General features: G+C 38.0%; 1 protein-coding gene across 3 annotated transcripts in view; it reads right to left on the bottom strand.

The window, feature by feature from the left end:
• LOC118415382 (leukocyte tyrosine kinase receptor-like) overlaps positions 1–10,600 on the bottom strand; it is a 60,657-nt gene extending 50,057 nt beyond the window's left edge. For 2 of the 3 annotated variants that reach the window (XM_035819948.1, XM_035819968.1), the window contains exons 1-6: positions 10,433–10,600; positions 9,928–10,059; positions 9,357–9,558; positions 8,894–9,039; positions 8,346–8,474; positions 2,547–2,696 (exon numbers count right to left, since the gene is read on the bottom strand). In XM_035819948.1, the coding sequence (XP_035675841.1) occupies positions 2,547–2,696; positions 8,346–8,474; positions 8,894–9,039; positions 9,357–9,558; positions 9,928–10,030 (730 nt within the window). In that variant the 5' untranslated portion in view covers positions 10,031–10,059; positions 10,433–10,600. The remainder of the gene's footprint in view (positions 1–2,546; positions 2,697–8,345; positions 8,475–8,893; positions 9,040–9,356; positions 9,559–9,927; positions 10,060–10,432) is intronic. The other variant, XM_035819958.1, reaches the window with a different exon arrangement.
• Between the last annotated feature and the right edge of the window lie 5,607 nt (positions 10,601–16,207).

Raw genomic sequence — 16,207 nt, 5'->3', positions numbered from 1 at the left:
TAGTGTCTGCTGATCAGATGAGGATATGCTACAGTCTAGAACACAGGTGCTGGAAAGAAACTATAATAATTATATCCAATGTACTCAGACACAAGCTCTAGAGGCCTGATGCACCCTCTGGTCAACAGGCACCATGGGCTTAGTCATACCAGGAGCAACTTCTACAGATCATTCATCAGCACCTCTAAGACACATTCAGGCCCCAATCACATATTAGTACATACAGACTGATTGAACTGGTGGCAAGCGATTATTGTCTCTGGCAGAACTTGATTTCCCAGGGGGGTCTTGCCAGAACCTTTGTAATCCGATTATTGTCATAGTAAAGTCAAACCTGCTCAAGTCATAAACCACACAGTCTTGGCCAATTTTACATTGTATATTACATAAAACCCTCTGCTAACCAACAGTCTTACCATGACTCAATCATCCAACAACAAAATTGATGAAAACTGCTCCACAATAGAGCAAAAATCAGTGAAGCACCATAATATTGTTCAAGGTACAAATCTAACCAGAAGGAACATAAAAGAACAAGAAGGACATACATTGTAAATAAAATGGAAGCATTTTTTTTACTGTCTTAAGAACTGACAACTTATCCAAAGACCACATTTGTATGTCAGGTAAACATTGCTCTGATGGTCAAACAATAGTTTCTTGAAATTATGTACATGTATATGTTACAATATGGAGTTTGAACTATGTTCATGGGAACTAAGGTTATATGCAGTGCAAATGTTAGAAAAAGATACCAAATGACCCTTTTGTCTGTAGCAAACACACCCCTCACCTGCCATTTTCGTCAGTCCCTTGAGTAGTTGTTTAGATCTGGCTTGACTGTATGTGCAGTACTAGTTACTATTGGTTACTAAGAAGACCTGTTCTTAAATATGACTAAAACCACAACAACAGAATGATAATTTTTTGTCATGTATGGTGAATAATGAACCAGTTACAGTATTGTCAGACAGCACTACCCTATTTTGCTTTCTTCACCTCATCCAACTTTGAATAAAATCAAGTGTGATTTGAAACTATGGCTTTCATTGGGTCTATTTATATAGGTGAAGCATTGGAAACAATTGCATGTAATAGTAAAGCTATTTAGCCTCTTGGCTGCAAAGAGTTCAATCAATAAACCAGTCATGTGGCTGCTTTACAAATGATGCATTTTCTGCATTTCCTACAACAGCGCAGATTCAGTACCAAGGCTAAAACTGTCTATTGCACACAACAGTCTAAGCTCTTGGAAAATAACAACTAACTGATTTCACTGAAACTTACTTATTTCGCTTGTCAGGCTTTAGATTGTCTCTTCTTTGTTTAGTGGGAGGCTGAAAGATTTCTTCTGAGCACAATTATCATGGTGAATACAAAAGTAGTTAGATTATCTTTGCCAAGAAGGTTGGGTTTTCAATGCTGTTTGTGGTCAGCTGGTTGGCTGACGGATGGTTGTTTGTATGTGGACAGCATGACCAAAGATGCTGTGGATGGAACTCCTAATTTTACCAGGTAAGTTGGTATCAATATGACCAACTTCGATGATGGGCCTCCTAGTGGCTTTCCATTGTAGTGCTACCAAACATCTAGTTTTGATATCACGTGTTCTGAAAATGCCATCATCAAAATGTTTTAGTGGCAAATAGTTCTTAGGAGAGTAAGTGGTGTAGATTTTTGTGTCTCTTTGTGCAAATATTTGGAAGAGGATTATGCTAGTTCACCTTTATCCACATGCATGGGATCCTATTTCCATTGTTTTTAAGAGCAGGGTATTTAGGGATATTAAGTTGACGGATGGTGGTTCAAATTGAAATATCTTCAATACATTTTCAAATGATACAATTTGAAACCATTGTCTGCTGAGTTGACATTGTTGATTTAAAAACAACAGATAAAGGTTAACCCACAAATAATGGTGAATTTTCATTATTTTTGGCTTAGAACTACATGTAGGTCGCTTAGATGATTTTTAGCATAATGAGATGTATGTATATCAATGCAATTTATGACTTACTTGACATAAATAGATATAATAAATAACAAAAGCCATATAGTTCAGCTACATTTGTACATCTCATGCAGTCAAGATAGCATCTGTCCCAGCTCATTAGGGTGCTGGCAACACCCATGTGGCAGACAGCCATGGAGTAATTATAGCTCCCTGGTTTCAGAACAGCAGTTTTCTCTATTATCTATTAGCTGTGGAAGTTCTCAAGAAACTTTGTTGTTGCAAAAGAGAACAATCATGTGTATAATTAGCAAGGAAATGATATAATACCTTGCCAGTACAGAAATTATAAAAATCTCATACAGATGAAATAAGTAACCTTGGTAGATATTGTTAAAAACAGATACAAATAATTGCTTAAGCTTGCATTGAAATAAGACAAAATTATTGGTGGATGATGTGAGGTTGTGGAATTCTAATCCATCATGTTTCTGCCTCAAAGGTTGAAAGTGTCCAGGTACAGTAAGAATTCAAAGCACCGACAATGGTCTAGATACCTCACAAATATGAGAAAGATACAGAATGCAGTTCTCACCATGTTCATGGTAGAGTGTGTTGTCAAAGGCTGGTCCAGTGTTTTCTGTTCCATTCTGCCGGCTCCAGTCAAATTGATCTACCATGTCCAAATTGTACCATCCGCATATTCCATCTTCAAAGTCACACCAAGCTCCCTGGGGCATCTGGGCTGGGGGAGGGACAGAAGAAGTAATGGGGGGTTTACAAGGTCAACTCTCTTAAGATATTAGGCTGCATTGGGTCACAATATTAGATTGCCATGGGTCAAATTAAACTTGTTGATTTGACGTTCATGTAAATCCAAGGACAGTCAAGATTATGAAAACAGGATAATGTACTTGGGGTCTGATGTTCCCTATACTCTAACATCCCACAAAATTTGATTCAGGAGTTTTGCGTCAGCAGAAGTCATTAGCAGTTACTTATTTTGTGATGGAAGTGAAAAGGAGGTTTTAATTGTCACCAGGTTTAAACTCGCAGTTTAACAATTTTGTAGTACAGTAGTCCAAGGGACCACCCTCCTAAGGGGTCTACCGAAAGTGCGAAAAGGAACGAAAAGGAACGAAAAGGAACAAAAAGGAACGAAAAGGAACGAAAAGGAACGAAAAGGAACGAAAAGGAACGAAAAGGAAAGTACCGAAAGTGCGAAAAGGAACGAAAAGGAACGAAAAGGAACGAAAAGGAAAGTACCGAAAGTGCGAAAAGGAACGAAAAGGAACGAAAAGGAAAGTACCGAAAGTGCGAAAAGGAACGAAAAGGAAGTAAGTATGAAGCAAACTAAAATAAAGTCAATGAGAATATAAGGAACCGGTACTGCGGGCGTTAGAAGCCTATGAAACATGTTTTAAAACGTGTTTTATTTTAGAATTTGGCAATATGAATTTTTTACGGCGCTGTTTTAGGCGGTTGTGTTTGTGTGGCTAAATTATTCTCTGAAGATCAGCGAAATACAAGGAAACAGAACTGAGATAAGAAAGTAAGGACTAAAATTCAGTTACTGGCGGGTGATAGATAAATATCGATTAACGTACATTTTCAGACAGAGGCAAGATTGTAGCGTTGCTGTTGTATTTGGATGGCTTCTGTTCTCCCAAGATGGTCTCCCGAGCACCGCATGCAATTCTTGCGATTGTTTACGTCTAATACAAATCCGGCCTGGAATGATATGCTAATAAACTGCTGCCCCACTAGCATGACAGCTCCCTTCAACAGGGCCCACAACATGTTTTTCTGGAGACTGGAGACATATCTTCTTGCTCGTTCACGAAAAAAGAAAAGGTGTGAAAGGATAGGCATGTATACATCGTAGTGATTGTACCAATGAGCTTTCATCACGTTGTACCATGAGTATTCATCATTTTGGCGGGAAGAAAGGACAACGTGAGGAATTTGTGCAAAGGATATTGGGAAACTACGGAGAGATTTGGCCGTCTCCCGTGCGGGTTCGACAGAAAAAGTCTTTGGAACCAGACCTCGAATTGAAATCAACGCGGTGTCCCGATTGCCCGGGGCCACATATAATTTAGGCCGGGACCACTAGAAAACGACTTTGTGACATTTTTGAGACCGTAGAAAAATAATCTACACCAGAATGTCAACCCGTCAAACGTTTTTCAGGCGCGCTACTCAGCGGCTTTTACCCCCCTCCCCCCAAATTTGATCTGTGACAGCCCGTGTGGGAACCCGAGACGCACTGATTCGTGACTCCGCCCATCGCCTTTGATTTGTATTTAGCTATTTCCACGCGTGCACTTTCCCGTCGATTCGCCGTTTAACCATTGGAGCTCTAGGAATTTCGTGGAACAAGTCGCAAAATGCAAAAATAAAGTCCGTTGCAAATGCATTTTCCGATCACAGTGCCGTTACCTTATATTCCCATCGATTTTATTTCACTTTGCTTCATACTTCGTTCCTTTTCGTTCCTTTTCACACTTTCGGTACTTTCCTTTTCGTTCCTTTTCGTTCCTATCCAATCTTTTCGTTCCTTTTCGCACTTTCGGTACTTTCCTTTTCGTTCCTTTTCGTTCCTTTTCGTTCCTTTTCGCACTTTCGGTACTTTCCTTTTCGTTCCTTTTCGTTCCTTATCGTTCCTTTTCGTTCCTTTTCGTTCCTTTTCGTTCCTTTTCGTTCCTTTTCGCTCCTTTTCGTTCCTTTTCGTTCCTTTTCGCTCCTTTTCGTTCCTTTTCGCACTTTCGGTACACCGCTCCTAAGCAGGGCTATTTACCAGCATAAATGAATTCCTTGAATTAGCTGTGCTTAACCAGGGCTTATGCAGCTTATGTAGCTCTTGCAGATTCCATGATCAATAAAAGTAAGTAGTTATATTGATCCTCTGCCTCTTAGGCAAAAAATCCGTGCCATCTTAGGGCAGGAACAATCTTAGGGCGGCCCCCGTCACACCATTTGTTGGAACATTTTAGAATTGTTTGTAAGATTTTGTAAATGGGTCAGTGGAAAGAAAGCAGATCACACATCCCTGTGAAGTACAGGGAACTATGCCTGGGCATCATGCATAGATGGCTCATCAGAAAGAGAACCACCAGTGAAATCTAAAATTATAAAGAACTAGAGTTCCACGAACACATACCTTTGCCAAATAAACCAGGTTTGTTATGCAGAATGATGTCTGTAGACAAATGCGTTACTCATTTCATTTTCTTTATAATTGTATGCTTGGAGTTGGTTTATAAAATTTCGGCATTGATTATGCAAATTAGATCCCAAGTTACAATTAATTGATATCAAATTGTAGCAAGCATTACTTAAGCTATTAGCATACCAAAAATCATGATGATCCTTTGATCCATTCTTGACTTATTCTTTTTCAAAGTCTTTAAATACACCTCTTACTCTCTTCCCTCTTTCTCAGTTACATATGTGACAACTTTGATGAAAGTACTATAATGGAATACAGTGGATTCATGAACATTTCCTGATCAATTATGCAAATTAGCTGTTAATTTGCATAATAAGTATCACATTATATTACATGCCAAAAATCATGACAATCCGTCAACACGTTCATATTTTCTCATTAATTATGCAAATGAGATCATCATAATTATGCAAATGAGATCATCATTTGCATGGTAAATATGTATTGACATTTCTCTCTTTCTCAGCTACATATGTGACAAGTCCTATCATGGAATGTAGTGAATTTATAAATATCCTCATTAATTATGTAAATTAGCTGTTGATTAGCATAATTGGTATCTCATTATGTAGGTCTTCACTTACGATACCTACATACCAAAAAGCATGATGATCCTCCAACATGTTCATATTTTCTCATTAATTATGCAAATGAGGCCATCATTTGCATAATTGATATCTATCGACATTTCTCTCCTTCCCAGCTACATATGGGACAAGTTTTAAAGTCCTATCATGGAATGCAGTGGTTTTATGAATTTTCCTCATTAATTATGCAAATTAGCTGTTGATTTGCATAATTAGTATACCATTATGTAAGTCATCACTCATTCTATCTACATACCAAAAATCATGACGATTCGTCAACACGTTGTAGAGTTATTCTCGTCCAAAGTTTGAAAGGAAACCGGCGCCTGCAGTTCCAAAAAAGCCGCTAGGGGGCCCAAACTCCCAGCACTTACTCTCTGCCTCAAGGGCTATCTACCACTCGAAAATCATGATCACAGCATGTCCAGAACAGGAGATATCAAAAATTGAGGTTCTGCTGCAGTACCTTAGCAAGCCGCTAGGGGGCCCATTATCGAACTTGACCTTCGTTTTCCCGACCCCTACCCACCTACCAAATATAATCGGGATACATCAAAGGCTTCTCGAGTTATGCTGTTAACACACACACAGACACACACACAGACTCACAAGCCTAAAACATAACCTTAGCCATTCTGGCAAAGGTAAATATGCAAAAGGACTGGATCAGCACCCTCTTTCATGCGGCAAATAATCCAAATGTACCATTTGGAAAAGGCTGCAATGGTGTTGATATTTCTAACAGTGAATAAGTCACATTGTTTTTGAAAGTTGTTCTAAATATTAAAGAGATCCTTGTGCAGCTATTTTCAAAATGTTTCCAACATATTCAAACATGTATAAATACATTGAAACATATCATCAAAACTTTCATTGTGTCATTTTTTTTATTTAGAACTCTTGAGACATGAAATATTCTTTTGTTCAAAATCCATTGTTCAAACCCTTGTGATGATGTGGAATGGTCGCCACTAAATTCAATGAACTCTGCCTTTGATGATCAGCCCCATCTAGTGATTGCTTATTCAACTGCAGTCAATAGTGTCCTGCAATAATCAACACATCTGAAAGGAGGCTCTTGTGTATCAGATTTTCCTGATCGGTAAGATGCAGGATTTGGACATCCTGAGTTTAGCTATTCAGAGACTTCAGGTTGTTCCATTTGAATTTTGATAGCTGCCAACTCCTTTTTTGAATTTCTAAATGTGTTTTTGATGCCTTTAGTTTAATTGGAAACTACCAAATGCCCTTTACACTTCGCCTTTGCATTTTTCAATGCAGTCAAACTAATTTTTTGGAAATAAACCTCTTAACATGGGATTTTCTTACTCCCTACAGTTTTCGCATGAAAGTTCATCTGTGTTGGTAAATACATTATTGAAAAATTGCTAACGCTTTATATCCAACACTGGAATTAAACTATAGGGACTTAACATTACCCCTCTAAATTTTCGGACAAACTCAGTCAACCTTGTTTATCATAAGTATCAGACTTTCAGATCTGATACTTATGACCCCCTCCTGCAAAAGTTGCATGTTCCTGATGTCACTTCTGGAGATAGAAGGGTCATTCTGTGAACAAGGTGGACAGAGTTCCTCCGAAAGTTTAGAGGGGTTTTTTAATTCCAGTGTTGGATATAAAGTGTTAGCAATTTTTCCATAATCCCTCCAATTTTGTTTTTATTTTTCTGGACACCCTTATTTCATTGCTATTTTCTACACTCTTTCTTCAGTTTGATTCTCTAGGACACACATTTCTGTCCATTTCAATTTTATGTTACGTTACTGTCCAACTTTCTTTGCACACTACAGCCTTTTTACCTTGATCTAGATGTTTCATCCACTTTTTTTATCAATTTTTATAACGTTAATATTCCACTCGTTTAAGAAAAAAAGGCATTAGTTTCACCATTTATGAGTTCTATCTTTTGCATGGTACCAATTTTGTATCTAATGAATGCTATCAGATGTTATAAATTCCCCCAAAGAAACATTTTCCTAACATGTAATCATTCTAATGGAAAGCCACACAGACTTGCATATCTAAAGAAGGTTTACGGCATCCATAATCTGTAAATTGTACAACAAAGTTGTAGTTTTGGTGTGCCTAGTGGATGTCATCCATGTAATCACATCAGTATGGCCTAACAGTAAATTTTGAGCAAACAGACATTTCATTTTAAAATGCAAGACTGTATCATTAGGAACAGTAACTTTTTTTACCACTTATACTTATCATCAGGTGTGATGCAGATGGACTCCCTCTACCAAAATATCAGGTCAAACCTTTTCTGTAAGATGGGTTGAACGAAATCATTTTTTCAGGCCTTGGCTCCTGTACTATTAACTTTCATCCCTTCTACATATAAGTGGTAAAAAAAGTTACTGTTCCTAATGATACAGTACATGCACATGTATGTCTGCACCTCATTTGTTCACAGTCAAGTGTCAACGGAGGGCATTATAAGTAAGTTGTTTTTTGACATTCCCCTTACTACACTTCTACTGGCTAGGAAAGCATAATGAGGAAACTTCAAACTAAAACCTGAATATATAACATGAAGATTAAACCTACTACAGGTCTCTCCTTCATCCTCTCCAAAGAGACAGTTGTAGCTGAGGTCACAGAGGTGGTCCCAGGTAACACAAAGGGCATTCAGGCAGGTGTACTCCTTCTCACCACAGGCACCCAGGGTTGGCAATTCTATGCAACAGTAATGAGAAACTTTTACACTTCAAAATATCTTGGTTGAGCTTAGTGTCATACATGGTAGCTTAAAAAGTTACAAGTAGAATTCACAGAGGGCAACTTAATTGAAGTATAGAACTTATTGATAAGAAGTGCAAACACTCAGAAAATAAGTACCACGCAAAATCCTGACTAATCAATGTCTGAGTTGAAGAGCAAATTTAGATGCAAAAAAAGGAAAGAAGAACGATTAATCATGTTTATCCAGTAATATTACCCAAAAAATGAAGAAGACAATGGCAGGCCACCTCAGTGTTGCATCATGCATGTATACATGTACATTTGGACAACAAAAAAAACAAATATTTTGCTTGGGACTTGCATTCTATGTTAGTATCTTTGCCTCTTAATGTCAGTTAAGTTAGGCTACTTACCCGGTGAGCATGATTCCATTATGATGTCATCTAGTGCCACATGACCTTTGATGCTCTCCCCTTGAATATACTCAAAGCCCAACCTGAAGCCTTGTTGAACCTTCCCTAGTGGGATTTCTTCATCTATCCACTGATCTAGTATAGTTCTGTGGAAACAAAAAAAAAACAAAAAAAAAACAGGCAAAATAGTAAGGTTAATGTGCAACTAGTCAAAATAGATCCATGCATATTTTTTATGGCTAAAGACTATGAATTTTGAAATTCTCTTTTCTCACTTTTGCAGTACTATACGAAAGTTGTACTGGGTGAGCCCATAGAAGTGAGAAGACTTGGGCAGGTTTATTACCATTAAACCAGGGTTTTCATAATATCCCTTTACCAGACCTTGATAGGTCAGATCAATAGGAGTTAGCTGACACAAACTGTTTGTACATTCAGGAACAACAAGAACACCTCAACTCACACATTCTGACCCTCCGTTGTCCATAACTCTATGGTAGTGTTGTCCACATACATATGCAGTAGCAGGGATCCCATCAGATGGGCAGACACATGATAGGCAAATCTCAGCCTACACTGAGGCCCACTTTCACCAAAAAATGGACTGAGTAGCTCAGCTGTGAATCCTGGGTTGTGTTCCATGGCATCCACAAACATATATTGTCCTGCAGTGAATGTATCGCAACAGGAATGCTACATGAAGAATTATACCAATTGACATGTTTTCCTTATCATATATAAAAATTGTATTGGAAATTCATCAAAAACATCCTTACTCCACTAGTTCAATGCTAGCACAGGAGTGGCCTGTGGAAAAGTTGGGATACCATCACCAGTAAATCAGCACCACGGACAGTTATCCTCTCTGTGCATGTGTAAAATAACTGTGTTGTATTATGTCTTCAGCTTGTCTTATGAAAGGAGATGTTTCTTTTTTTGGTTCTGTTTTCCTAACACACCTTTCCCCTAATATTGTCATGGAGGAACCTGTTCAACATGAAATTTTTATGACCATCAAATTCTCATGACCTTACCCTGTTCTGAGTCCTCAGTGTAGTCATATTCTGGTAGAGTGGAGGTGACAGACAGACCTGAGCCCAACCTCCAACCCATCTCCACCACCAGGAAACTCTCCATCCAATCACATGAGCTCTCAAAGTCACAGTCTGGTAGGTTCAACACACGTTTTGGTGTCAGAGCAACATCCACTCCCAATGCAGCTTGTACTTACAAACTCAACATCAGAAGTTATATTTCAAATCAGGTGTACGCTTACACAGTGTGACCTTCAATGATCCAAAGTACACTCTCACATGATATTGCTACAATAATAAGATGGCATCTACAAATTCTATGAGATAAAATCTTGTTCTCTAACTTCAATAGTTGCCACTTTATACACAAAAGTAACCTGCCAAGCCATTTTTAACTACATTGCTAGACTGTCTATCAGTAGATGTAAACTCTCCAGCATTTTTAAATGTAGCAGAAATCTTTATAAAATCAAGCATTGAAAAAGCTTGACTGAAAGTTACTCACTACAGTGGAATTCATCCTCTCCCCCCGGGCAGTCTTCCAAGAAGTTGCAGTCGGCAGAAGACAGACACGTGCTGCCATCAAAACAGGGGAAGCCATGAGGAGGACAATAACCTGTGTGATAAAGAGAGATAGTTGCAGACGGGCACTACTATTTATGTTTATTAAAGGCAAAAAAACGAGTGTGTGTGTGTGTGTGTGTGTGTGTGCGTGTGTGTATTTGCCAACTGCATAACTTGAGAAGCCTTGGATGGATCCTACTATTTGGTAGGTGGATAGGGTTCAGGAAAACAAAGGTCAAGTTTGATAATAGACCCCTAGCAGCTCTCTGCAGTGTAGAACTTCCATTTTTTTTTTAAATGTCGTGTTCTCAAGACATGCTGCGGTCATGACTTTTGAGTAGTTGATAGCTCTTAGGACAGAGAGTAAGTGTTGCATGTTTGGGTCCCCTTGCAACTTTTTTGAACTGGTCCATTTTGTTTAAAACTTTTGACGGCACTCAAGGACTTGTTGACAGATTGTCGCGAGTTCTGGTATGTGTATATAGCCGAAGTGATGATTGACCTAATACCGGTAAGATGCTAATCCAACTTTTGCAAAAACCAAAGAAAACAGGAAGCACTGTTGGGAAGCAATCAAATTGTTCTGGACTAACGCTAGATCACCTTTATCGACGGGGTAACCTATAATCATCGTTTCTTAAAACAGGGTATTTAGGGATGTTAAGTCAACGGTGCAATATCTTTTTTTTTCTAATTAAAAAATTTTAAATCCTGTAATATATATTGAAAAATGCAATATTTTTATGCCACCGTCAACTGCCTTGATTTTCCCAAAATACTGTTTTTGAAAACAATAGCTAAAGGATCAAACGGATAAAGGAGAACGTGCGTTATATAGAGGAGATCCATCCCAAACAACATGCTATCAAGGTTGTAGATAAGAACAGCAAACTTGTCCTATCATTTTCATCACTTGGTTCACACCACTTTTATTTTTTTCCATTCAGGATACCTTTAAACTACATTTCAAATCTCAGATTTATTAGACTTTATTATGGCCTTCAGTAAACACTCGCAGTTTTGTCTGCAGCTGTCGCATGTAGTTTTGTCTAACATAGAAAGCTGTGACATGTGTGAGTTTTATGGCAGTTGTTGTCAATAGTTCATGTCAGTGGGATGATCCATCCATCGTGTTTGATGTTGACTAATGGCTTTATACAATGTATTTCTATGAATTACCCATTATGCTGTTCTGTAACATCTTATAATTCCTCAGGCCATGCGTGCCGTAATAATACCACATCAAAAAACATTTAACTGTTATAGTCTTGTACACCCATCTATCTGATGTGTATTATACCTCAGGATTACTGATGTGGATTTTGGCCCTCCTGGCAGCTTGCCACGGTATTGCAGCAGAGCTTCCAGGTTTTTAGTGGTAGCTAAAAATTGATAGCTCTTAGGGCAGAAAATAAGTGGTGTAGGTTTTGGCCCCCTAGCAGCTGTCTTGAACTGCAGGAGCCAGTTTAGTTTCAGACTTTGAATGGAAATAACTCAAGAAGGGATAAACAGATCATAGTTATTAAGCAAATCATAATCCGATTTGCATACTCATTGTTATCAACCTGGTTACTCTGTACAAACTACCTCCCTAAAAGGAAGGTTAACTTTATATATAGTTTAAAAGGACCAATTAGATTTTGCTTCCCTGCATATGCTTGGAGATATGTTGTAACAGCATTGATAATGTACCGCAAACAACTCGTTTTTATATTGCAAGTTTATTCTTGTGTCATTGATGGTTTAAGATGGTACATGAGAAAATCTTAATAAACCTTAGATTGGGGTCAGGTCCTTGCACCTGCCACAGATGTACAACGTTTGTGTCTGTCAACATGCAGAGATCTTCTGCCAATTATCTCCCAAATCCTTGCACCTGGCACAGCTGGGTCATGTTTTATGTCTGTCAAAATGGTGATGGAACACCCAGACATTTATCATGCGGCACAATAGCGGGTCTATGAGCACAGTGCTTGGGAGAGAGAGTACTGTATATCTGTCGGTTGGGCTGTTTTGGTTTTTAATAGACCAAAACTGGTCTTTGGGGGCAATAAAGCAAAGGTATTGGGTCTTGGAGCTTCTCATGTATCATGGCATTTGGTAGAAATATGAGATTTAATGTTACATATGTGATGGAAAATTCCTTTTGTCAGGTATTTTGTGCAAACAGCAGGGATGTCCTTCAAAAAAGAAAACCTTCAAAATCATAGATGAAGGGATCGAAAAAAAGTACAGTAATGATAGCCTATGCTATATCTCACACATCCATTTTCTCTTGTTTAGAGTACTTAAGGCAACATTGTGGTTTGACAAATGATATGGATAACACAAAAACACAATTAGAGAAAGATGACAAATATGGATAATAACTTACAGTGACTGTCATGTTCAGGTAATTGGACCCAAGAGAAGATTATGTTGACAGCGATCATGCACATGTACCTTTCTCATAATGTTAGTGTTAAGGTTAGAGTTAGGGGTTAGGGGTTAGGGTTAGGGTTACTAGTACTGTTAGGGTTAGAGTTAGAATACATGTTAGGGTTAAGGTACCATAGTAGGATTACAATTTGGCTTATACATTTTTTTTATAGATTTTCTAGTCATTTATAATCAGTGTGGTAATTTTAACAATGTCTGTCTTGGAATGAGGCATAGCTCTTGTACAGAATTCATGTTGCATGTGTTGTGTAATATATCTGTCCACCACTTTGTATGCCATACATAAGCTGTACACAATGACATTTCCAATCAATAATCAAGTCCATGATTAGTGAACCAGGCTTGCTAAAGGTTAAAGGAGGACGTAGCATAAATCCACTGACTGTTTCCTACAAAGTGAGGAGAATACTAAAAGGAAATGCGCTGATTACACATTCTGATATTGGGTACAGACAGATTAAGGCCATGGCAGCATAATAGAAAGGCTTGTATGCTGTGTAGTTGGCAATGGCAGTAATGGTATTCTACCCTTCCTTCCAGTCAGAACCCGCCTGCATGTTAGATATAGGATCAATAATTTTTGGGGGATCAATACTTTTTTTTGCCATTTCCATTTTGTCTGAAAACTTTCACTTTAAGAGAAAAATGTTGTGTATAGTTTGATACATTGTACTGCAGACATTATTTGCCTCCCACCTCCCCATCCTTACTGGTACATCCCTTCGCCCTCTCTAGTGTGGTGAATACTGATTTAGAAGCAGGACTACATGTATGAAATGTTTTCATGTAGTGATTAATGGTGTGGGGTGTGTACAAGGAAATTGCTGTTGAGCCAATGGCACATTCCTAAAGCTCACATTGGCACTCTTAACACACTGTTTAAACCTTGCATATACTTTTTCACTCCCCTGAACAAATCATTCATTTGGACAAATAAGAGAAAGCCATGACACACCAGAAAATCTATTCATATCCATTTTCACATTTGCTGACACATACATTTATGTCACATCTGTAATAAATACATATACCATAATTGCAAAGGACATGTCCTTGTGATCTCAAGTATGGACAAAAAAGAAAAGCCAACTATTCAAAAACAATAACTTATCAATTATCAAAAAAAACTTAAGACCCTTTTCTCCACTGGACTATTATTGATGGGATCATATTGATGACATGCTCTGGGAACTAAAAAAAACTGATATGAGCCTGCAAATGTTTTTCATTAAAAAAAGTTGCCTTCCTTCTGAAATCTAAGTGGCCAAACAATTATAGCTTCTTCATTTTTGTTCTTTCGTATCTTCTTCTTTTACCTTGGAATCTACTTTGGCATTTTATAATTCACATCCATTTCCAATAGTTTTCTACAGCATCTATTTGCTCATTTTGCAGTTGCTTTGCATAATTTACAGCATGAAATTGTGTAAGTTTTGTAAACGTACAAAATTCAATGCCCTCCATACAATCAAATCATCATAGCTTAAGCTTACAGTGTTTTTTTACCAGCCTTCCTGCTCCTCCATTTCATTACAGGCAGACTATTTACTACAGGCCCTTGGGGTCAGTTGATAGACCACTGGACGTATCCTCTTTTAGTATTAGAACGTAAAGTAAAACAGTCAATCGTAACCTTTACAGTATGGAAGGGGACTCTAGACTAGTTATACAATTTTAGGAGACAGGTTATGTGGTGCGACATCAATAACATTTCTTGATTTTCCAGCTGTTCAAAATAAAAAGGAAAAATGCACTACATGTATGCTAATATAGGATGTAGTGCACAAACAAAACTGGTAAGACACAGTATCTATTTTGATTCTGTTGTTTCTGCATTTCTCTCATTCTTTGCTCCAGGAGGTTGCTGACCCGGTGGAAAGAATTACTGTCACATAATTTTGACTGGCACACAACCCTAAAACAGGCTTTACAGGATTTTCCTTGCTATAGAAAGGGAAATTTATGCTGTACCTCAAAGGGTATGTAGAAGGCTGCTACTGGACACAACGTTACACTTCGTTGTTTTCATATTTATTAATGCACAAAAGTCTTGAACATTCATACAAATCAAAACATTATTCAATGTACACTAAAAGGACAAAAGAGACTCAATATCTACAATAGAAATTGAAAACAGGCTAAGTTCAGTCTTCATTAAAAGCGTATTCTTCTGAAGATTAAGTTCCATTGAAAAACAACCAGCCAATCCCCATGTTTTCATCTTAATGGAATAGCCCTTGGCAGACAACACTATCCCTTACAGTATCATGCTTCTTCTAATCAATTATGGAGACCCACATATCTGGCCCATATCAAACATGTCATTACTGCTTCCACCTGATATTGCCCAGGTCGTCTGACAATACCACTCCAGGCCAGACTAATAGATGGATATGAAAGCATGTCATCTCCACTTAATCTTGATGTTGTCCACACTGTCTGAATTATTACATCTAGAGGCTAAAGGCTGCTGTTTTAATGCTAACTTTGTATAGTTTTACCATACACTTTTAGAGTTAATTACGTTACTCCCCAATCTAATGACAACATGCAAGTAGTTACTCAAGCAACTGGATATGGTTTTGAAACGGTCAGACGTTTCGGATAGATTCCACTATCCTTCATCAGTGACACTGAAGTGATCTGGAAGAAACAGGTCTTTTATACTCTAACTATGAATGAAGACAATTTCAGATGTCCAATAGGAAACGTTGTAAGACAATTCAGACTGAAGACAATTTGGATTCCAAAGAAAACAAAGGTAAGGCAAACTCAAGCTGGAGACAATTTGGATTTCAAAGGATAGCAAGGCTATTAGACACAGTTAATGCAAATGAGTCAATTAGCTCCTGTTGTTTTAGTTGCAGGAGCTAAATCCCTTTTTTTTGGAAGACAGAATTTTCACAATAATGTTGGTAGCGCCGAATCACTGTGGTCACCTGTTACTAGGTATTGGTGGCTTGTATCCATAAATAAACAACCAGTAAAAAACAGCCACACAACTGTCATACACATAAGAAATAAAGCTTAAAAAAACACTACAAATATTGGTCTTCAAATGTTTGTTGAGTAGAAGACCGGCCATAGAAAAACAACATAAGCATCACCGCCGTTGTTTTCCCCAGGGAGCGTGGCCCCGCAGGTGGCAGACGAGCGAACGCCCAAAAGATTTGTTACTCTAACAAATGATTCGTACCATCTATAAAAATGAAACTTCACAGAGTGATGTCGATCGAATACATTTCCCAATACGTAGTACACAGAGTTTTTTTGTGAT

The sequence above is a fragment of the Branchiostoma floridae genome, chromosome 1, assembly GCF_000003815.2.
Source record: "Branchiostoma floridae strain S238N-H82 chromosome 1, Bfl_VNyyK, whole genome shotgun sequence".
In the NCBI taxonomy this organism is placed as follows: Eukaryota; Metazoa; Chordata; class Leptocardii; order Amphioxiformes; family Branchiostomatidae; genus Branchiostoma; species Branchiostoma floridae.
This window is presented reverse-complemented; position numbering and strand designations above follow the sequence as displayed.